This window comes from Uranotaenia lowii, chromosome 3 (assembly GCF_029784155.1).
Source record: "Uranotaenia lowii strain MFRU-FL chromosome 3, ASM2978415v1, whole genome shotgun sequence".
NCBI lineage: Eukaryota > Metazoa > Arthropoda > Insecta > Diptera > Culicidae > Uranotaenia > Uranotaenia lowii.
This window is the reverse complement of record NC_073693.1, coordinates 62,855,586-62,879,621: the sequence shown is the minus strand read 5'-3', so window position 1 is coordinate 62,879,621 and position 24,036 is coordinate 62,855,586. Positions and strand designations below refer to the sequence as shown.

Genomic DNA, 24,036 nt, shown 5'->3' with positions numbered 1-24,036 from the left:
AAGAAAGAATTTGATGTTCAGATCATCACTTTACATTTTGACTGTCAGCACTTATATTTTAATCGATCAAAGCAACCGAAGCCTGTAACCAAGGTTGCCCAAAAAAAAAATCTTAATCCAGGGGATTTTTTTTTATATGACGGGTATGCGCCGGGGGTCTTCAGATCTTCCCCAAAATTGAAAACTGGGTTCATTTTTTCGACTTAAAAAAACACGTATTTTTCAGATTTCTAACATTTTTATTTTTCAAATTAGATTCCGTTCGTTTTTTTTTGTAAACAAAATAAAGCCATATTCCAAAGCTACAGAACTCTGTTATTTTTCAACGGAAATAATAAAATAGCACATCAAAACGCATTAAAGTTTTACCAGCTTTTCAAATAGAATACTTTAAAAAAAAATTAAGTAATGACCTCCAACATGAAAAATTGTAAATAAGCTTCAAATGATGTCTAAAAGTACCGCCTGCATCACCGAATAATCTGCAAATAAAACCATTGTATAGTCCAATTTATGATGCAACTTTCATCTGAAGACACCAAAGAGAGCCAACGTCTCCTTTCAGAGTTATGAAAGAAAGTGCAGCTGTGCAGTTGTGAGTGCAGTTGTTCGAACATTGTTTGTTTTGGATGCAAAAAAAACGAGATTTATCGTCATTATTTCTTTAATAACTCTTATAGGAGACGTTGGCCCACTTTGGTGTCTTCAGATGAAAGTTGCATCATAAATTGAACCATACAATGGTTTTGTTAAAAATTTTAGAAATCTGAAAAAATACATGTATTTTTAAGTCGAAAAATGAATCCAATTTTCAATTTTGGGGAAAATCTGAAGACCCCCGGCGCAAATTGTCAGATAATTAAAAATAAAACTCCCAACAGTGATGAAAAATTGAGTCTTTTTACATTTTACATGAGAAAAATCAATTAACATCACCAAATCTTTCGGGAAATCTTTCGTCTGTTTTAGCTCCCATTCTCCGCTTTTTCAGTCACTAATCACTCGAGTTCTTTTTGATTCAATTTTACACACCAGCTCTTCTTGACAGAATTAAACTATTCTTCGATTCCTTGTAAATTTCAACTTGAATAATTTCTCAAACCACTAGTATTTCATTAACCCTCATCCGCATTAGAGTGTCATTTTGACACTATTGCAATTTTAGAGGCTTGTAACTATTTTCAGAAGCTTCAAAATACAAAAATTTCTTCGGGGACCCTAAATGAATTTAAAAGTTCTTCAATATTGCATCTTTACTTTATTTATGGACGAACCTTGGAAGCCTGGACAAAAAAACTCCCTTTTCCGACTTAGAGTGTCATTTTGACACTCCAAAAGTAAAATCCATTTAAGTCGTTTGAATTATTATGAACTTCATATAAAACTTATATCAATAGAAACCTTGTAATGTCAGTAAAATATGTTTAGAACATTATATTTAGCTAAAGTTAATAGTTTTCTCGTTATTCAGCATGAAAGAAAAAAAATCCGAAAAAACATGCCTCAGGAAAACTGCTGTAGTTCATATATTACACGCCCAAAAAAATATTTGCCTTATGCATATGAAAGCTGAAGTTAATGCCTACATCATGAAGACAAGAAATATTTTTTTAATTTTTTTTTAATGAATTGGTCACAAAAAGTTCAAAAAAGTGGTCTAAAAAACCTACTTTTCATTCGATTGCTAGTAAATACTGTTTGAGCGATGGTAGAGTTTTGAAAAAAATATGACTACAAAATCTATTGAAATTCCAACATTTTACTGTCTTTAGATTTTTGATGCAACAAAAATTGGATTTACTGGAATTTTTCAAAGTTCACTATTTTGCGCGATTTTTTTACAAACTGAAATTTCATCTGTTTTTGTGGTCCACCGTCAGGTTGTACCCGGATTTTCAGTGCTTCTACTTTGTTTGGACCAATCAAAAGTATATTCATTGGAAAGCAAATTTAATCTACATTCTAGTGAGGTGCAACAAATCACGCTGTGAGATTTCACAAAAATATGAAAATTATAAACGTAAAATCGTTCCTGAATTTCTAGAACTACAAGCAGCGGTACAGCAAAACGTGTTTGTTTGCTCTCCGAGTAGGTACGGTGGCCCGTCGGTGGGTGGTTATTCGGGCAGAGAGCGAAGCCGACAGATGAATTAACGATGCGTTTCGTGCATTTCTTGGTCTTGGTGAGGGTTAAGAAAAAAATCAGATAAAATGCAGCGCAACCGCAACGAGAAAAAACCTACTTGGAACTCCTGTGCTCGGCACCTTTTTTGTTACTGGAAATTTACTATGATATATTTGCGAATAAGTTTTCTGGGACCAATAATTTTCAACTATTTCTGAAATTTGTTCATCATTTGTATAAATTTCCAATCAGATGAAGCGATCCCCGCGAAATATACTCGTTTTACGCTGTCGATAAAAGTCGTGATGCACCACGCCCCTTCAATCGGAGAAAACAGTAAGCCAAACCCCCCAAACCTCGACTGCGACTAAGCACTGTAAGAAGGGACGTTCGGATTTCACTAATGCAACTCTTCACTGCTGAATTTATTTATAAAATTTTTTATTTATATTTTTGTATTTTACGTTTTGATACACTTTTTTCCTTCCTATTTATCCATTATGTAATCCGTTATGTAATTCGTCTTCTTTATCCAGTTTCTAATTTTTCGTTTTCTTCCATTCAACTGTAGTTCTGTCTCTTTTCCTACGTTCTATATTCATCGCCGTCATCTGCAATCTTTTACTGTTTGTGTGTTTAGTTTGTTTTTCCATTTATAATAGAGCTGGGTGAGTGTGTTTGAAGTTGTTTTTTGCTTGTTTCTAACATAAACTGTTTGTTGTTCTTTTCAGCATTCCTTATCACTTGATTATTATCAACATTTACAGTAAGAAGAGGGGGAAAATATATAAAAGAGCTTTCTGTTTGTGTTGTTGGTTTTCGTTTTTATTTTGTCTTTTTAAGATTTTATCAATGCAACTGGGGACCGGTTCGAGAGCTAAGTTTGCTTGTTTTGTACTGTCTGTCATTGCAAAACGGTTTTGTTCATCAGTTGAACGTTTTTATTTTTTCTCGCTGTTGTTTTTTCACATTTTCTAGCAAACTTCTTAGAGCAAGAGAGTTGCTTTGAGGATTTCTCGTTTGTTTTTAGTTGTCTTTCAGTTGTACATTGTTTTACTAACTTTTTCAAATGTGTTGTTTTCTTTCCTCTCTCTATCTTTTTCTTGTGTATAAGTTTAGGATGAAGTTTTTAAGTTTGTTTTTTCTTCACAAATATAAGTTTTTCTTCTGTTACCATTTTTCTTCTGATATCCTATTTTAATTTACATTATGAGCAATTTTGAAAGTGTTTTCTTGATTAAATTGAATTCGCACAATAAATATTGTTTTCTTTTACTCATGAATTATGTATCATTAAATATCGACTATTCTAACACATAGAATCTTTTCTTGTTGCTTTTTTTTTTTTTCAAAGTTAATTCAATAGAGGATATTTTCTTTTAGCATACAGAATGATCGTAACTGCATCTTACATTCAAGTAGCGATTCCTCTTAGCGATGCGGTGTAAATGTTGTAATTTTTGTTAGATCAACGTCGTCACCTAGTCTCCCAATTCGACCGTTTTTTATACACACTTAGAATTGCGAAAAACGCAAACTTCAGAGAAAGTTCACAAGCATTAAAGATCGTCGCCGTAGTTCGTACAAGGTGTTAAAACAAATAAATTAATAGACATGAATGTTGCGCGAATTCGGTTTTTGCTTCAGGTTTCTTCCTGATGATGGTGCCAAGCATTTGACGAGATGAATAAATTAGAGGCATCATAGCCCTCCCAATGTACACGAACAGGGTTACATATTTTCTGTTTTTGTTTATGTTGTGTAAGGTGTGTGTGATTATGTGTGATCTATATAAGTGTTGTGATGAATTACTGCCACGAGTGCCATTTGTCTATTTTACTCCAAGCTTCTTCCATTGAAATATGAGACCTAACGAAGTAGTATGTTGAATTCAATGATTTTTTTTTGTATCAGTCTAATTCACTAAAATTAAAAAGTAAGCTATCTAGCAAAATAGTAAAGATGCGCATTGAGATACGTTACTTTTCCCTCAAGAATATCCTTTGAACAGCGAAACTTTTTCACTGTGCCAAAATGCTATCATAGATTTTTAGATTCAAAATTTTGTTGTTCGTTCTTCTCATTTTCTTGTAATTTTTTTGGGATTCTAAAACTTTTACCTTCAAATCTTTATCGGAAAAGTAATGTTCGTTTCTTTCTGTAATTCATTCTCAATCGTATAAAACTGATTGCGTCACGTAAAAATAAAGCTTTCCTCCGGGACCGTCTGTTGGTTTACTCTTAATAGTATGGATAGTAAAAATATCTATTTACACAATTGTCGTCAGCGTCATCATTTTCAGCACACCACGCGTCTTTGTCGTCATCGTCATTACGAGAGCAGAAAGACAAAAATAGTGGGTTTCATTTCTTTATAGGGTTTTTTTATTTGTAAAGAAAAAGCTCCCGAAAAATGCCGTTTAAAATTACAATACGAAATACAAACATTCAGCAGCTGGATTTCAGTGTTCCGTGTCAGAGGTTTTCGCATGTTGAGCATAAACAATCGGAAGTTTTGTGGCAGATAGATTGGAATTTCTGAGTTGATTTTCATTTATTTTCTAACAAAGGTTTAGAGTTTAACGCAATTGATTGTTGGAAACAAAAACTTTCGTTAATTTTGTTTGGCACGAATTTGCTGGGACTTAGTAGAAATTTTTCAAAAAGCAAGATCTCTCGAGACGTTTTGTATGTACATTTGTTTTGATTATAATTAAATGCCAAACAGTGAATATAAATTAAAAAATTTAAAACTGTAGGAAAGATAAAAACAATAAACATGAAAACTTAAAAAAAAATGAAAATAAAAATTAGGATTTCAGACTGTAGTCGAATGCAGATTCCGTATCAAAAAGAACTCATTTTTGATACGGAATCTGCAGAATTTCAAACAGAACTATAACTTATCAAAAATTTGAAAATCTTTTCTTAAAAAATTTGTTTTTCAACAAAAAAAATGCTGGGGAACCAAGCTTCAAAAAGTGTTCTGATCGCTTCAAAACAAATTTTCCTATCTTACAAGATTTAAGCATTAGATTTTCTCCCGTGTTGAAGATTTTAAACCAATTAGTGATGTTTAAAACAAATTTCTCTCGTCGTCAATAGAATAAGTTTCACTGACCCAAACGAATAGTCATCATCAGAAGCCTTCAATTCTTTGTTTTAATTGGCTCGTTCCATTCGCTTCGTTCCCCTACGGTTTATTTTCCTATCGTACATCAAATGAAGATCATGCAACTTTATACTTATGAATTAGTATAATACCACAAAATTATTAAAGTGCTTCTCCAGAAAACAAAATTATAAAATTCAAAAACCGCTTTCTGGCTTTTTCAGTTCAACAATTTCCCTTCAATAACGATCAATTTTAATAGATTTGGGATGTTTCATTTTCGTTCAATCGATTTGACCTGCTGTAACTGAAGAAAAAACAACCGCTTCTTTAGTTGACTCGTGACCATTGCTTTGTGCCAATTATAAGTTTTTTTTTAAATATTTTGGGAAATTAGAACTGTCTCGTTGTTTGTCAAATTTTCGTAGGTAATCTTAAACTGATTGATTGATTGTTTCCGAATTCGTTATCATTACATATTGCTAGTAGGTAGACTAACTAAACGCACACGCACACAGCAGACCTATGGGAATGGATGCAATTTTCTCTTGATTAAAAACGAGTGTTGTGTTTATAGTTAGATTACCAACGTGGAACGGACCGGAAGGGGTCTGTCTCTTTTCCCGGATATTTTTTTAAAAATACCGTTTAAATGATCGATGGCTGTGGGAGTGTGCTTGTGAATGTATGTAACATGAGCATCGTCGTCTTTGACGTAGGGCTGTATGCCAACTTGAAAAATAACAAGGCATACAAAGAACGTGTACTGTATAGTCTGGTTTTTCCTTTTTTTCTCTAGTTTTTTCGGGTTTCAACAGAAATCCATTAATGTAAACCTACGTTTAACGTAACTGTAATGTACTTGTAACTCCTAGCAAAAACTTACTGTGGGTATGCCATTTTCTTCTTGAAAGAAATACCAGAGTTCATGCATTGGCGGCGTTGGTGGCGGTCAATCAGATCAGGTTTAGGCGCGGGTGAAAAGAAATCTGAACGCTGCCGTATTCCATCCGGAAAGGTAGATAGCAGCATAGCATAGGTTTGGGTTTGGTGGAGACGCTTAAATAAATAATAATACCTGGCGCTGTGTAGGCTTCGGTTTTTTGCGGCGTATCTTGCCGGTCGCCCCATCGAGCGTCCCGACTGTAATAGAATCAGCGGCGGCGATAGTAGAAGCAGTAGTTGTAGTAATAATAGTCGTACTAGCCGGAGTAGTACTAGAAGCGATGTTAGAGGCGGCGTTGGCGGCATTACTGATGCCGCCGGTGATGACGGTTCGCTTGGGGTCCGCGATTTATCAGAAGGGTGCCGCCTCCTTGTACTCGCTCGGGTCCATGGTGAAGAAGTCTTCCAGCTTCCATTGCAGGGTCTCGAAGGTTGGTCGTCGCATCGGGTCCTTGTTCCAGCACTCGAGCATGATCTCGTACAGGGCGGCGTTGCAGTTGGGCGGTTGCGGCATCCGGTAGCCGTGCTCGACCTGGGTCAGCACCTCGGCGTTGGTCATACCTGCGGATAGGAAAAAACAAAAGATTTAGTGGCTCCAGAGAGGGAAAAAATAAACGTAAGAAGATGTGTTTGTTGTTGGTTGTCTGCATGATCATGAGCCAAGTTCAGCCGATTCAAGATTTTCTCATATGAATTTTTTAAAACTATATTTTCTAAAATATCTTCTCTGGGTGTCAGCGGATTCGTCACAACATAGAGCCCTTCAGAGCCTTAAGCGAGGAGATTCCTCACCTCAGGCCTCAGGCCTTGAAAGATTGCGTGGTCAGGATAAAAGGCTTCCGGTCGTAACACTGCCCGATAGATAAAATAGACCCCGAGTCGCTTGGAGCAGAGTTCAAATCTTGAGTCATTACGAAAAGAGATCGGCTCTGTTCGTCAACCTCGTTGATCGAGTATCGGTCTCATGTTCGCTCCCATCAAACAAGACTTGGAGACGAATTGAAAGATAAATGAAAGTCAGTTGGATTTGAACTGTGTAATAAATCACATCGTGGTTTCTTGCTAACTAATTATAACTGGAATTTCTCAAACACTTTAGTGGCGATGAGGATTTACAGAACCCGTGTGCGTTTTTATTAGTTGAAGAACATTGAGCAATAGTTAGAAGTTGTAAATCGCGGCTGTGGAATTCTGTGAGTTTTGCTTGTAAGTTGAAAACTTGACCTATCGTTGGTTCATATAGTATAGTGAATAGTGGAGCATCAAGTGGAAGTGATTTAAGAAATTAGCTGTTTTGCAATGGTAGCAAGTAAGCCAAAGGTATAAGGCGCTATTTCAAGCAGCAACAACTTGGTTTAACTAACTATAAACCGAAAGACTCTCGTCAGCATTGGATTCGAAGATGAGTGTAAAAATTCTGTAAAATTTTAAAGTGTTCATTGAGTTCCTCTTTTCGATTGCTGTAAATCGCTTTGGTGGGTGCAACGGAGAGCTGCAACAAAATAAAACCACCAGTGCGACATTACTCACTAGTATTGGTGTTATCCTGATCCACTAATCATGATCATCATTATTTGTTTACTTTTGTCCGATTGAATATTTACGAAGATGGAAGTGAAATAAAAATTGAGAAGATGTCTACTTTCATCGGTTCAGTCAATCCCTACGCCCCCCTAGCTTCGTTTTTTGCGGAGATCAAAAAACTGTATCCCGGTGTCGATATCAATACTCTTGAGTGTGATCATATTATTAACAGACTGAGAAACCGTTTTGACAAGTCCAGAGGATTAATGCAAAAATAACCAAGGTCGTTAAAGGAGAGGTCCGGCCATGAATTGGAATTGTTAGAGGAGAGATCGGGCTTTGAGCCTTCAAGAGGCCATGTCATAAATAAGTTGATACTGGAGGTGACCATCTATTTTGAAAAAAATGTTGCATCGCGATTGTAGACGGCGGACCTTAAGAGTATTTTACCCTTTTTAAGGGTATAGTACCCCTAAAGTTGTTTCGTGTTGCACCCAAGCGCTGCTGACCAATAGCTTCTTTATAAATTTCTAAGCTTTAAATCTTCATGGCTGTTGGCCACGAGACAAGCTAATTGGATGATGAAGATAGCAACAACACCTGGGCCAGACCTGTTAATTGCTAACGCTAAAATGAATCTGAGAATACTCTCAGAGTAGAGTAGCACCAGGCAAGTTGGTTTAGAAATACGTTTTCGTAGGTTCGTCAATTTACGAGTCCAATACATTTAAGCGACAGTCGAATGGCATACGTTCGTCGGGCTGTGTAGATTGTGGCCAATCGATCATTCACCAGTGAAGCTTTTTACGGAGACTTTTGCTGGTTGGAGGGCGGAGTAGTAGCCTCTTATTAAAATTCAAGACTACAGACCTCTCCTCTAACAACTTGAGATCCGGCCTTTGCTCGTAACTCGTGGTCCTCATCTTTTCGAGTCCTCTATTAGAGACCAGACCTCTTATCTAACAACTTGAGGTCTTGGCTCCGTCTGCCCTTGTGCCCAATAAAGAGCAGCATATAGGTATAGTCTTGCTTTGCGAAGTAGTTCCACCTCCTCGTGGTGCAGAATGGGAACGTGTCTGCATACTCGTCACCTGTAGGCATACGGCCAAGAGACCTGAACTACACGTCACACTTGGTGCAGCCAGCCCGCCGACGAGCTGCGTACCGATGTGGCCAAACGTGGTGCGACTGGGTACCTGGCACCAGTGCTCAGTTGCAAGAGGGAGGGGTCGTAACGTGTATCAGGTAGTCGCGACCCCGATATGCGGGACGACCAAATGTTCGAGCGGGTTTTGGTCGAATTCGCGCGTCGGGTGGTCCTAGCCCCGATTCGCGGATATGACCGACTCACGACGAGTTGAGGGGCCTTGTGCCGTAATATGTGGCGCCCAGTAGATGGGCCTCAGAATGAGTCTCGAAGCGTTGAGACGGAGAACAGCATAGGTGTGTGATTATCTCCAGACCCAAGGAGAAGCGAGTTGTTCTCATCTCGAATTGGGTCAAGATAATTTTCGAATGAGGGCCCTCGAGATACGAGGAGAGGTGGGTATTGACGCCTCAAATTGTGTCAAGAGGAGTGTGAGAGGGTCTTGAGTCACGGGGAGAGGCGGGTCATGACGTCTCGAATTGTGGAAAGAGGCCGTATGTGGGACTCGAGTCACGAGTAGCGACGAACGGACTGCCAACCCGTGAGTCGTGAATCGTGACTAAGACTGGATGAAGATTGCTGGTGTAGCACGTATAAAAACGAGTATTGCCGTGGAGCGCTTTGCGCGAATATGGTCTTCCCATCACGGGTATAGCCTTTGCCGCAGGTCCGGATGGGTGGGAAATATGGCCAGGAGGCCCCAGGTGAACTTTATGGTGTAGGGGTACATAGTATCATGAGTCACCAATTGCACTCATGGACCCAGAGTAGCAAACTGGGGGGACGCGGTGGCTCGCCGCGCCTTGGAATGCAATCCGTAAGATTTACCACCTGGGTGATGAACTAATAAAAAAAAAAAGGTATAGTCTTGCTCTGCGAAGTAGTTCCACCTCCCCGTAGTGCAGAGTGGAAACGTTTCTACAGACTCGTCACCTTAAGGCGTACTGCCAAGAGAACTACACGTCACACTTGGTGCACACGCCGACGAGCTGCGTGCCGAGTGTAGCACCAACGTGGTGCGACTGGGGACCTTGGTACCAGTGCTCAGTTGCAAGAGGGAGGGGTCGTAACGCGTATCGGGTAGTCGCGACCCCGATATGCGGGACGACCAAATGTTCGAGCGGGTTTCGATCGATCTGCCTTTTGGGGAGTTTTCTGGCCCCGATTCGCTGATATGATCGACTCACGAAGGGCAGAGGGTCTTGTGCCGTAACATGTGGCACCCAGTGGATGGGCCTCAGGATTAGTCTCGAAGAGTCGTGATGGAGAACAGATTAGGTGTGTGGATATCTCCAGACTCGAGGAGAGGCGAGTTGCTCCCGTCTCGAATTGGGTCAAGAGACGGATTGATAGATGGCCCTCAAGACACGAAGAGAGGCGTGTCATGGCGTCTCGAATTGTGTCAAGAAGGATGAGCGTAAGATGGCCCTCAAGACACGAAGAGAGGCGTGTCATGGCGTTTCGAATTGTGACAAGAGGCCGAATGTAGCCTCGAGTCACGAGTAGCGGCGAACGGATTGCCAACCCGTGAGTCGCGAATCGTGACAGTAGAGGGAATGATGATTGCTGGTGTAAAACGAACAGCCGTGGAGCGCTTTGCGCGAGTATGGGGTCCCATCATGAGATTCGTTGCAGGTCCGCATGGGAATTATGACCAGAGGCCCCAGGTGGACTTTATGGTGTAGGGGTACATAGTATCATGAGTCACCAATTGCACCCATGAACCCAGAGTAGCTAACTGGGGGGACGCGGTGGTTCGCCGTGCCTTGGAATGCAATCCGTAAAAAGGATTTACCACCTGGGTGATCAACTAATTAAAAAAGGAAGGAATAGTCTTGCTCTGGGCTGGTAGTTCCACGCCACCTCCTTGTGGTCCACGGCGGAAACGTGTTTGAAAATTCGGCGATTGCAGAATTGCGGCAAAGAGAACTATCACGAAACCAACTAGAGGCTGTCGATAGATCTGCCACCTGGGTTTTTAGGTACCAGTATTCGGGTGTATGAGTGAGTAGTTCAACACTCGTTCGGGAGGTCATGATAGACAACTTGTTTTGCGTTTCGGAACCTCCTAGACCCGACTCGCAAAATAAGTCGTTGCGCAAAGTGGTGACACCCTACAAGTCAACACTTATAGATGTGTCAGACGAGGCACAGTGTTAAGCCGGAAGTGTAAGGGTTCGAAACGCGTATCGGGAATTGAGGCACCCAAATCGCGAGTTATGGGTGCGGATGACAGCTCGATTTGCGCTTCGAGTCCGCAAATTGAGTAGTTGCGCTGAGTGATGACTCAAGTCAACACAAGAAGGTTCGAAGGAGTCTGATTTTGGCACGTGATCCAGGAGGAAATGCCCCCTGACTAGCGTGTGCGTTTTGTGTTTCTGGACTTCCTGGACTGGATTCGCAAAGTAGTAGTTGCGCTAGAATGGGGACCTCTTTTAACACGATGAGGTGTCGGGTCTTAACTTGTTAGAGGAGAGGTTGTGCATCGAGTCGTGTTTAAAAGAGGTCATTTTCTGACAGACGATTCGGAAACGAGTATTGCCTTGGAGCGACCTCCCGCCACTAAAGATAAAGTGTGTTAAACAGTTTGAGGTGGGAATAAAAGTCAAGTGGCTGCAGGTGGATTTTATGGTGAGGGGGTACAATGTTACTTGTAGCATTGTATCATGAGTTGTCCATGGACCCAGAGTAGCAAACTGGATGGACGCGGTGGCTTGGAATGCAATTCGAAAAATGGATCTACCACCTGGGTTATCAAATTAAAAAAAGAAATATGAAGTCTTTTCTTTGTATGCTTTACTGATAGGTTCGGACGCACTCGACTCGAAAGCCCTCCACCGAAAGGACATTCTAATCTGAACGTGATCCGGTCTTCCTCCATCCTTTGGTTGGCAACTTTAGAGCTGGTAACCCTTGGCATTTTGCCTGCCGCCGGGTGCTGAATCGAGAGCAGCTTATCCTAGACGTGCGACTTGCGAGATGAATCCTGATGATGTTGTCATCCTACCCTGCTCGAGTGGCTCACTCGGCGGCGATGTGCAACCGCTTTACCCGAGCCCGAGAGTATTCCGCGACGTGAGTAGGTCAGAGGTTTATGATGACTTTAGAACATACAGGTTTACGAGAGTATAGGTATCATAAATTGACCCAACTGTAGCAAACTGGAAGGATGTAGTCGTTTGGCGTGCCTTGGAAAACAATTCGTGAGAAGAATTTACAATTTGGGTTTAACCTGAAGCATTGGGATTAAATCCACGGTAGGATTGATCGATTGATCTTCGTAAATGTAGCATTTTATTAACAAAGATTTATTCCGCCTATTTCCAAATGTGCGAAAAGATCTGAAAAAAAAAATTATGGCTGTAGTACTAGAGTGCTCCAAGTTTGTATGAGAAATTTAAAACCTGTGAAATGTTATGCGTAGCAGGCTGAAATTGATCCTTGGCCTAGTACAAGGTCCCATGCCAAATTTGGGCCAGGTCCGTCTACAGGAAGGGGTCGTTCAATGAGCCTGAAGTTTGTATGGGATTTTAAGACATTTTGTTCGCGAGGAACATGAAAAATCAGTTTTTCATCGATAACTTTGGTCCTCTTCGGCAGATTTTTTTTAATACAGGTTATCTTAAACCTTAAATTATGACAAATATTTCATCCGAAGACTACATTTCAAATTAGGTTAGTATACAAAATATAAGGTGCAAAATCTATAGATTTTTCAAATATTTTGTTGTGGATAAAATTCACATGATAGTTTGAAGAGTAGTTCTGGCGAAACTGTAGGGAAGAGTTTGATAACTTTATTCCCTTTTCCTGTTATCATCATTTCTTATAGGGAAAATTAACCCTCTAAAACCTATTTTTTTGCTGAAAAACCACAGAAGCTTTGTTTTAAAATGTTTAACAACTTTTGTTAACAAAAAACTTTATCGTTGATGAAATTTTTTTGACACTTTTTCCAACTTGCACATAACCACAGGGGCTAAGGAACATGACTTTCAGTACTTTCTCGGTTGAAGTTTTTATAGACATCAACCTTTTTTCCAAAATTTGAAAATATTTTAAGTGTGACGCATAGTAAATGTCTATATAATTCTTATTTAAATTGTTAACAATAAACTGGAAGTAATTCAACTTACACGAAAAGTAAATATTGTTCAAATTTGTACAGACGAGGTTTCTGTTTCATCTCTCCTACCTCACTTAGGATTTTTTTCTCGAATTTTTTTTTTAATATCGTTCTACTGTTTGTTAGTTTATGTTATTGTTTTCGTTAAGTTATGTCGTAAGACGGAATACTAAGAAAATAGATAAAAAATAAATAATGTTTGTTAGTTTAAACCAGTTTTCTCAGCGATAAAGTTTTTCGTTGAACAAAAGTTGTTTAAAAATCTTGACAGTAAGCTTTTTTGAATTTTTCAGCGAAAAAATTGGGGTTTAGAGGGTTTGTTTTCCCTAAGAGATAAGATGAAAACAGGAAACGGCGATAAGGTTTTCCAACACTTCCTTACAGTTTCGTCTGAACTATTTTTCAAACTATCATGTGAATTTTATCCACAACAAAACATTTGAAAAATCTATATTCAACACAACAAAATTGGCTGAAATAGGTCATTATTCGACGAAATGGGATGCATTTCAAATTGAGTGTATCGTTCGAGGCGTTTTTATCTTACTTTAATTCGAAATGTAGTCTTCGGATGAAATATTTGTCATAATTTAAAGTTTAAGAGAACCTGTATTCAAAAAAAAAAATCTGCCGAAGAGGACCAAAGTTATTGATGAAAAACTGGTTTTTCTTGTTCCTCCCGAACAAAATGTCCCAAAATCCCATTCAAACTTCAGACTCATTGAGCGCCTCCTTCCCGGGTTCAGATCTGGCTCAAATTCGACATGATACCTTGTACTAGGCCTAGGATCAATTTCAGCTTGCAGTGCATAACATTTTTAAAAGTCGGGTCATTTGAGGCACTCTACTGTAGTATCTACTAGACTGAATCGATTTGGATTCATTTTTTAATTTCTCAGACCCTGCGAGTTCTTAAAAGTTTTGTTTTGGATCATGAATGATTTTTTAAAGAATTTTAAAGCAAAGTTTACATTAGTCAATCTTAATTTTCTGGTTTATATGGGAAAACGGATATTTTATTCTGGAGAAACAACATAATTTTCTATTCTTCTGTGGAACCGAATCTGCAAACGTTTTTTTGTGACAGTTTATGAATTTCCCAGAGTATCCTCTGCTGAACAATTCCGCCCATTTTTCAGCGCATCATTTTTTTTTGAACAAAAAATGATATAAACTGGTGAATAGGATATAACTTTTAGCATTTGAAAAAATCAATTCAATTTATTCAAAGTGAAGTTTTGCATGACTACTTTGCAATGATATCTGTTGAATTGTTTTTTTTTTCTAATTTCATAATTTTATTTATTAGTGGTCTTCGACAAAGTTGTTCATCAGGGAACTTATATATTGGCACAAAAACCTTTAAAATCTCGATTCAACAGAAGATAGAAAAATAATGATGTTTTCTAAGAACAAAATAGTAAATAAACTAAGAACAACTTCAAAATTCAGCAGAAAATCATCTGTGAGTTTCGAATTAAATCAAAGGTTTTAAGAGCTAAGTGACTGAAAGATTAAGAAATGGCCACGAATAGACGCAGGATACTGTAGTACAAATTTTGTTTCCAATTCTCGTTCGTCTCTTTTTTTTGGCAAAATCATGTTCCTTTGTGAACTTATGATGCTCGAAATCGTTGGAACCTTGTTCGTGACAATAGTTTAAAAAACCATAAAAATGCTCTATGATAAAACTTCTTGAATTTTTCAGAAATTATTAGAAAAATTGTTTTCTATTCCCACAGAAGGCACTTGTTGTATCGTTAAACAGTTTGGTGAGTTGAATTTACCCCTGGAACTATTTTGATAAACTGGCTGACTTATAAAAAGTATAGTTTTAAATGAAATTTTCTCCTAAGTTTGTAAGTAAAAAGCGAAGTTTTGAGATTCGTATATCAGAGAATTAAAAAATAAATAAACAAAACCATACCTGGATACGGTATTCTACCGTAGGTCACCAGCTCAGTCAACAGGATACCGAAGCTCCAGACGTCGGACTTGATTGAAAATTTGCTATAGTTGGCCGCTTCCGGAGCAGTCCACTTGATGGGGAACCGAGCCCCGACACGGGCCTCGTACTCGTCCTCTTTGATGAGTCTGAAGTAGACAAAAAGGGTGAATTCGTACTGGATATACGGAAGTTTGAATGCAAGAAGGGTCTTACCGTGCCAAGCCGAAATCGGCAATCTTGACTATGTTGTTATCGCCTACCAGAACATTCCGGGCGGCTAAATCTCGATGGATGTAGTTCTGGGACTCCAGGTACGCCATACCGGCAGCAATCTGGGCGGCCATGTCGATCAGCTGTGGAAGCTTCAGATTGCGTCCTTTACCTGCGTTCGGGATGAGAAGAAAGAAAAAGTTTAGAGCGGGATTTTTTCAGAGAAATCCTAAAGGGTCTCTTACCTTGCAAGAATTCCAGCAACGAGCCGTGTTTCATCAGCTCGGTAATAATGTAGATCGGTTCCTCCAGGGTGCATACCGCATACAGCTGGATCAGTTTGTTGTGCCGCAACTTCTTCATGATTTGTGCCTCGGCAAGGAAATCTTTCGGATCCATTGTACCTGGAAGTTGAGAGGATTGAAAAAAATCAATAATCATGGTTACTTTAACCAGAAATATAATTGAAATTACCAGATTTGAGCGTTTTGATGGCCACCGGAGTGGTGTTGTTCCAGAGGCCTTCCCACACGTCACCGAACTGTCCGGAACCGAGTTTGCGAACGAATTTGAGCGACGTCCGATCGATTTCCCACTGATCTCTGGTGCGATGTGAAAGACCATCGGTGACTGGTTTCTCGATCTGTGATTCAAAGGAGGAAAGAAGAAAAATGTAAGTAAAAATTCATTTTCTAGATTTGAAGGTATAAATGCGATTATTACAATTTGATGAGATACAAGAGGTTTAGGGACATATTTATGTACAATTTCAGGTAGAAAGGATACGTCTTCTGTTGAGATACTATAATCGAGTGATGCTAGGAGATGTTTCAATCAACTAACGTGGGAACTAGACACATAAATAAGAGCAACGTTCGGAGGAGCCGGGGAGTTTCCTATAAGGACACGATGCAAGGTCTAGTTTCTAAGTAGAAGTTTACGCTAACGATCAGATCAACAAAACAAAACGATTCCATGCAGCACGTGACTCTCGAATGGCCGGCGCGGCAGTCAGCTAAATATTCCTAACGGTGGTTTGTGCAAATCGCGTAGTAATGTGATGTGATCAGAAAACTGGAATTCGGCTGCGTCCATCAACATCAACCATCTGACCAGTGTGTGAGGTGGATCCAATCGTGCCGCCGCCATGAGGAAGAAAACTGGCTGAATAATCAGTTGAATTTTGGATTCCACACTCGGCTGTTTCGAGAAATGTAAGAATGTTTTGTTTTTTTTTTTTCAAAGCGGAATTCCAGCTCGAAGACGTTGTGCGGTAACGACCCGGTAATAGCTAATTTATTCGCACTGCCGCGCCGCCGTTCTTAACGGCAGATTCGCGAAACCATTTGGATGCAAAATGCAGCAGGCAAGACTGGTGATATCGGAAACTTTTGAGTGGTTTCTTGGGAATTTGTTTACTGCGTTCGAGGAAAAACAAAGACAAGCTACTCGTGCATACTTCCGGATTTCCGGAAAGGATGTTTGATATCCTTTGACAAAAAATCTCATTCTGAATGTATAGCCGATAATACTGATAAACTAGATGTCTGACATGACGTTTGCTTTTTTTAAAAGACACACACCGTCTTAGCCGATTTAGGCTTTACAGACTGAATAAATGACGTGGACAACTTAAGATTAACATTGAACACCCAGTACCGAAATGGGAATCGAACCCATGCCATCAGTGGACCAGCGATTACCGTCTTACCACGCTAACCACTCGACCACCGAGACGTACCATGCTTTTTTCGAAGCATATGTGGCATTACTTATGATGATCACCAATATGAAAACTGGTTTGCTCTATCGAGTCAAGTTTATCAAAATATGAAGATTTTGATTGAAATTTACTGAGATGATCCCTGTGTCAAAAGCAATCAAAAGTTCTTCATGGTTTTACTTTCCTAAAGCCCATTTACAGTTCTCGTGAAAATGAACGAGAACTAATCTTATTTTGCCAATAACTCAAAAATGCGACATCACTAGCGTATGTAACATAGTGGAAACGATGGGGAATGGTTGAAAGATGAAACGGATTATTCGGATTTTAATGCGATCCTCGACCAGGAAAAAAATGACTTTTAACCAAAACATTTTCAAGATTTTAATTTAGCCTGATTAAAAAAATTCAATGTTTTTTTACGCGACCTTCGACTTAAAAAAATCGAAAAAGACTTTTTACCAAACAATTTTTGAATTTAAAACTTTGCCTGATCAAAAAGTTCAAGGTTTTTTTAAGCGACCCCCGCCAGAAAAAATGATAAAAATGATAAAAGTGCAGTATACACTCAGTACCATATACAGAATAATGCACATTATCCCTTGAAGAAGGCCAAGATGAAAGGCCGAAACGTCAGGCAAGTTGTAAAACTCTGTAATTTGCTTCCTTAAAACTGAAATGATAATTAGAAAATAAAGAACCAAGAATATCAATAGATAAAAATTACGAAAAAAACACTTTTAAATTGTACATTTCAGAAAACGTCTTGAAATTTCGAAACAGATGGAAATGTCAAATTTTGAATTCAGGTTTAAAATTCAGTTTCAGAATTATGTACAGCTCAAAATTTAGATGCAGATTCAGCACGTCAATGAGTTCCGCAAATAAAATAAATTAATGATACTGACTATTTCGGTAAAGAATTCAAATTGTAAAAGAACACAGGCTTAAAACTTTGATTGTTAGTTCGATTGTAAAATTTACCAAAGACAGCTCGTTAGCACAATCCAGCTGAAGATGACAAAAATTAAGTAGAATTTGAGTTCACTCTGCAAGTTTTGTCTTTTGAAAAACTTAAAAAAAAACATCCACAGGAATTTGATTTTAAATGAAAAGTAATAACATGTATTTTCTTATAATGAAATCGCAAGGAATTTTATATGTTTTGGCGTATTGTTCAACATTGTTAATATTGCTATATTTTCAAGAACCAAATTTCAAATTAAAATCTTTAACTAGGATCGAATTAGCATAAATCCGATTTGAAACGCAAAATTTTAATCATTACTTTTGCTTTCGAAAATTGCAATTATTTTTAGAATTTTTTTTTCGAAATTGAAGGCTATCTTAAAAAAAAACCTTTGTAAATTCAAATCAAATAAGCAAAATTAAGCCGGCCAGATTACCAGGTTTTACCCGGACTTGCTCGGTTTTTTTATTTAAACGAAATTGGGAAAGGTTCGACCCAGCTTAGTTGCCCAAATTTTGTTGAAAACAAATGCTGATTTTGTCGGGATTCATTCACATTTTTTTAGGGAAAATCAAATAAAAAATACAAATTGCATAATTATAATTCTAATTTTTTTTTTAAATTGAAGGCTTTCTTAAAAAAACCTTTGTAAATTCAAATCAAATAAGCAAAATTAAGCCGGCTAGATTACTTGAGTTTACCCGGACTTGTCCGGATTTTTAATAAAACGGAATTGGGAAAAGTTCGACCCAGCTTGGTTGCCCAAATTTTGTTGAAAATAAAATGCTGATTTTTTCTGGATTCATTCACATTTTTTTTTTTTTTTGAGAAAAACAAATAAAAAATTCAAATTGCATCATTATAATTTTGAATCGACAGAAAATGAAATTTTTCAAGCTAGATTTATTAAAATAAATATAAACTATTTTTTTGGGAGCCTGAAAGACGATTTAAAATTTTGTTATGTTTTTCGGTGAAAAAATAATTATACAAATGTTTTTTTTTGACTTGATTTTTGTCCTGGATTTTTGTCAAATTTTTCCGGATTTTGCCTGGATTTTGGTTTGAAAATTTGGAAATAGAATGCTCAAATTTTGCCAGGTTTTAAATAAAAAATCTCATATTTGCCCGGCCCGGATACGTGCGGGAGAATTTCTGGCAATCTTAAGTTAAGTTCACCAGATTTTGATGCAAATTTTGAGATTTTAACCATCAGTGAAAGTAAGTTTCCTATTTTGTTACTGAAAGATTCTTTATTCAAATCCTAATCTTCATTTCAAAGGTTTAAGGATGTATTTTCAAAAGCAGGATGTATTTAACACGAAAAACTGTTAGTAAATGTGGAATCAAGTAATTTTAAAAAAAATATTTTTTTTTATTATTAATGCATAGTTTGAGCAAAAATGTCATAGAAACAAAATAGGTAACCATTCACCAAAACCCCTCGCCCTCCTATGAGTCAGTTCTTTCTTTCAGGCCCTGGGGACAATAATGATATAAATTATGTTAAACGAGATTTGAGTTTTATATGATGATCGCAAAATAAGTTCTAAGTATTTTTAAGCGTTTTTTTTTCAAATATTCTTGTAGAACTAAAAAACTAAATTGCTTCGGAAATTTCTAAAATCCTGGTACCGCATAAAGTTATTAGGAAAAAGTACATAACAAATCAAATATTTAATCTTCTTAAAAATCAAAGAAAAATATTTACTATTTTATTATATAGCTGCACTTCAAATATTCCGAAAACCAAGCTGAATTTTGTGCGAGTTTCATGTTATTTTCAGCATTTTCAAGTTAAACGAAAGCCGCCATCTTTGATTTAAAGATGGCGTCAGAAAGCGAAATTCGACCTCTTCTAGTTTAGCCCTTTCACACAATACCCATATTAAGGGGGTTCAAGCGATTACCAATAATATACTTATACAGGTTTGAAAAGAAAAGCCGAAGCCGTCATCTTGGATTTAAAGATAGCGTCAGAATACCAAATTCGGCTTCTTCTTGTTTACCTTATCACCATATACCGGATGAAACCATCTTGGATTTCAAAGTAGCGTCGGACAACGAAATTCGTCTTCTACTCTACTCTATCCCTTTCACCCAATATCCTTATTGTGGATGTTTCATGTCAGTCATTTAAAGCTTTGAAAAGGAAAGCGGAAGCCGACATCTTGAATCAATGATGGAGTCAAGCAACAATTTTCTTCTTTTACTAGTTTGGCCCTATCACTCAAACTCATATACACTGCCGGCCAAAAGTTTGGGATCACCCGCTAAAAAACATGCAAATTTTGATCGTTCATATCTCAGCCATGACATCTTGCAAATCTTCCGATCTCATTTGAAAGATAGTAAGCAATAGCTATTTCGGAGGTATTTTGCCCAGAAATAATGTTTTAGTTTTGCACCTAAAACTGAACCTAAAGTTAGAACACTTTCAAAAAATCGCACTCAATATTCAAAGCCGGTCATCTCGCGATAGGGTGGACAAAATTTCAAAATTTGAGTTGCATTAGAATCCTTATTCTATACTTCTCAAAACACAATCAAAAAATTTTGTACAAAAATTTATAAATGTGCTAACCATAAAAAATTTAACTGAAATTAATTGTTTTTTTTTTAAATTCACACTTATGATTCTGAAATTTTTATGGTTATGGATTTGAAATATAATTTTTAATGAATTTATGAAATAACAACAATTCCTTAGCTTTCAAATGCACCTTTTAGATCTGCAATACGATGTTAGATGAGAAAGATATGAATGAGTTAAATTTGCATGTTTTTAAAAGAATGATCCCAAACTTTTGGCCGATACACCATATTAGGGGTGATCCCAAACTTTTGGACGATAACTTAATATCTATTTTATTAATTAAAAGTACATTCTTAAATTTTTGCACAAAAATTTTTGATTGTGTTTTGAGAAGTATAGAGTAAGGATTCGAATGCAACTCAAATTTTGAAATTTTGTCCACCCTATCGATGATCGGCTTTGAATATTGAGTGCGATTTTTTGAAAGTGTTCTAACTTTAGGTTCAGTTTTAGGTGCAAAACTAAAACATTATTTCTGGGAAAAATACCTCCGAAATAGCTATTGCTCATTATCTTTCAAATAAGATCAGAAGATTTGCAATATGTCCTAAGACGGCTGAGATATGAACGATCAAAATTTGCATGTTTTTTAGCGGGTGATCCCAAACTTTTGGCCGGCAGTGTATCTCTACCACTTCCGATGATTTGAAGTATTTCAAAGGTTTTTATATGTTTTTTCAACTTAAAAATATCAGACATGACTTATCAAAAATGTGTAAAAATGGGAGCTTCAATTCAATATGTGCAATCTAGCCTGAGCGTGTCCTTTTTTGACATCTTGATCGAGAATTGTTACCGGACTTTATAACAGTTTTGAAATCAAGCACTGTGTGCCTTTAAAAAATATGCAAAAAAAAGCTTGAAATAAATTTCTTAGTTTATGTTTTATTGGAGCTTTAATAGAGTATTCCGAACTCTTTCTAAACAACTTCAACAGTATATTTAGTAAAAGCTTTAGAAGCGTTTTCAGAACTACCTGAAAAGAAATGATTGAATTAAGAAACAAAGCATTCTTCATGACCCTAATAAGACAGTTATAAAACTAGCTGCAAAAATGCCATAATAAAACTTTCAAATACTAGTTGGCTTAATCAGATACTAGTTGGCTCGAGATGGCTAACATTATTTTGCTCAACTTGCTTTACAATGACATTTGTTTGTTAAGTCTAGAACCATCCACTCAAATTAACATGAATGAATGCCTGCGGCTTTCTGAAGGCTGTTTTTTTTCTTATGTCACCCTGTCACCCTGTCACCCTGGAGACACCGTGAGTTTATAACAATTTTGTATTGGTATCTACACCCTAAATTCAGCCTTTACTCCAATTATGAGTTTTTAATATGTCAACGCCATTGGCATAAGATGTGAATGCATGTTACAGCGCATTTTTGGCATAGCATAGAAATTTTGCAACCTATTCTTTGGGTGTAGTTATGATATTGGTGAAAGCGTCAAAGGTAAACCAATAGAATTAGCAGTAGGATGGAAAAGTATGGAAGAGTTATGTATGTACATTTTGAATTTATATATTTATTAGAAGGATTTTAATCATCCGAAACCCATTTTTTTTCGCTAGAGGCCTGTGGAGATTTAAAACTTCAAACGCGTTTTTTCTAGAAGAGAGCCTCGATCTAAATTTTCTTACAAAAATTTGAACAATAGTTTCAGATGGGATGATGGAGGACACACATTTTAAAAATTCTACTCATTCAGCTATACAAAAAATTATGGGAAAAAAAATTTCAATTCTGAAGCAATTTCCGTTTTCTAGAATATTAAGTCATTTTTTTTAAAGCTTTTGTCCCTAAAGTTTTAAAATTTTCTTAAAAATTGAAATAATTTTGTAAAAAAGTTACTCCTTCCAGCTCAATTTGATCAGGAAGTGTGAAACGCTCCATTTATCATAAATACATAACCTTTTTTATGCAATTGAAGCATCCATTATCTCAAGATTTACGGACCCTGGTTGCAGCATCAGATAATTATCGCAGCATTGAACACGCACCATAGGGACACACCCCCATTACACGAGACGAGGCTTCGAAGGCTCGAACAATAAGGACCAATGAAGTGGTTTTTGAATTCCTTCCCGCACTACCTTGTACATTTATCACATAACCCTTCTGCTTCATAATGCTGCACTACTGCAGACACAGTAAAAGCAAACGGACATCCACTTCCTGGTAGAACGAGGATTCCAGACGCTTCGAATCGAGCACCGAAGAGGCTCGTCCAGCAGCCGTCCCCGACACCTTATACGAAGGGACACGCCCCACGCCTTCCAATAAACTATGGAAATTCATGACTTCACGTGCTATTTTAATCACGGGGGTATCGCGTTCCTATGCCTAGTACCCAAAACAACCAGCATAAGCTGAATAGAATCTTGAAATTTACGACCCATCGAAGAATTCATACCATTTATGCGGTATGAATTCATAGATCTTTCTGAGGAGAAAAAAAATCCAACATTTTTTTTTTGCTTCTCGCTGCTGGTTTCTAGAGCAGCACTCCGAGATAGGAGAGGAGTAGATTTTTCGCGACTGGAATCGTCAATGAACCTTCCGGTCGCGGTGGTTTACAGATAGATAGTTGAAGGGGGAGAAAAACAAACACAGAACGAACGTAGCACGCCCAAAGCGAGTGCTACTCAGTGGCCTCACATGGTCTGGCCATATTGATTGTCCATCGATTCGAAAGACCTTAGGGTGACCAGAGGTGTTTTTTTTACAAAATCACCTGGTGGTTCAACATTTCGCATAAATTAAGGAAAAAATAAATGAGAATTGTAAAATCTCATTGAAAAAAAGAAACAATTAAAAATAGGTAGGCGCCAATCAATAATTGATGTCTCATTGTCACCCTAAGAGATGTTGTGTTCCATGGTGGAGAAGCACGGCCAGAATCAGGCATCGAGGAATAGAATCACGTACCCGTGGCCATTGATTGTCGATGCTTAGGCGATCAGTGCCAGTGGACAGACAAAGCCGTTGGTCCTCGAATCGGTCCAAGGCTCATCCATTCAAGGTCGCAATGTTATTGATTGAAATTTAACAATGTATTCGATTGAAACATTTTCACTAGCATATGTTCTTGATAAATTTTTCGAACTAAAGCGTAGCTCATAAGGAAATGAAACCCTTTCTTTTAGTGATAACTACGTTCCTTTAATCGAACGTGAACAATTTTTACAACTTAACTTTTGATTGAAGAGTGTTTAATTATTCAGGATGGTTAAAATACATTAAACAAAAACAATCTTTTACATAAATTTGATGAGAATTATCTGGAGTAAAGAGCATTCAAGGGGTTCTATTACAAAGAAAGATGGCTCCTGCTTTACTTGGACATTTTGTTATTCATTTAATACTTTGAGCAATGTTACATCTTGAATATATGCAAAATCTAGGCAAGTCAATGTGGAAAAACAATTTTTGGCATATCAAGCCGCTGCAATAAATTCTGTTTATGACACGATCAACTTTGAGGAGTGATTTTATTTATTTTTTCATGAAAATAAGAAAAAGTAATTCTTATTGTAGAGAGATGAATCCAACTGTTTGTTGAAATTTCAGGGACTAGACTAGATGAAAATTATGTAGAAAAACA

The 24,036-nt window shown here is 37.5% G+C and overlaps 1 protein-coding gene across 2 annotated transcripts in view; it reads right to left on the bottom strand.

The window, feature by feature from the left end:
- Positions 1–2,668: 2,668 nt before the first annotated feature.
- Positions 2,669–24,036, bottom strand: part of LOC129757985 (uncharacterized) — a 186,862-nt gene continuing 165,494 nt past the window's right edge. For both annotated transcript variants that reach the window (XM_055755404.1, XM_055755405.1), the window contains 5 exons: positions 15,612–15,780; positions 15,383–15,541; positions 15,141–15,309; positions 14,907–15,073; positions 2,669–6,743 (listed from right to left, as the gene is read on the bottom strand). In XM_055755404.1, the coding sequence (XP_055611379.1) occupies positions 6,535–6,743; positions 14,907–15,073; positions 15,141–15,309; positions 15,383–15,541; positions 15,612–15,780 (873 nt within the window). In that variant the 3' untranslated portion in view covers positions 2,669–6,534. The remainder of the gene's footprint in view (positions 6,744–14,906; positions 15,074–15,140; positions 15,310–15,382; positions 15,542–15,611; positions 15,781–24,036) is intronic.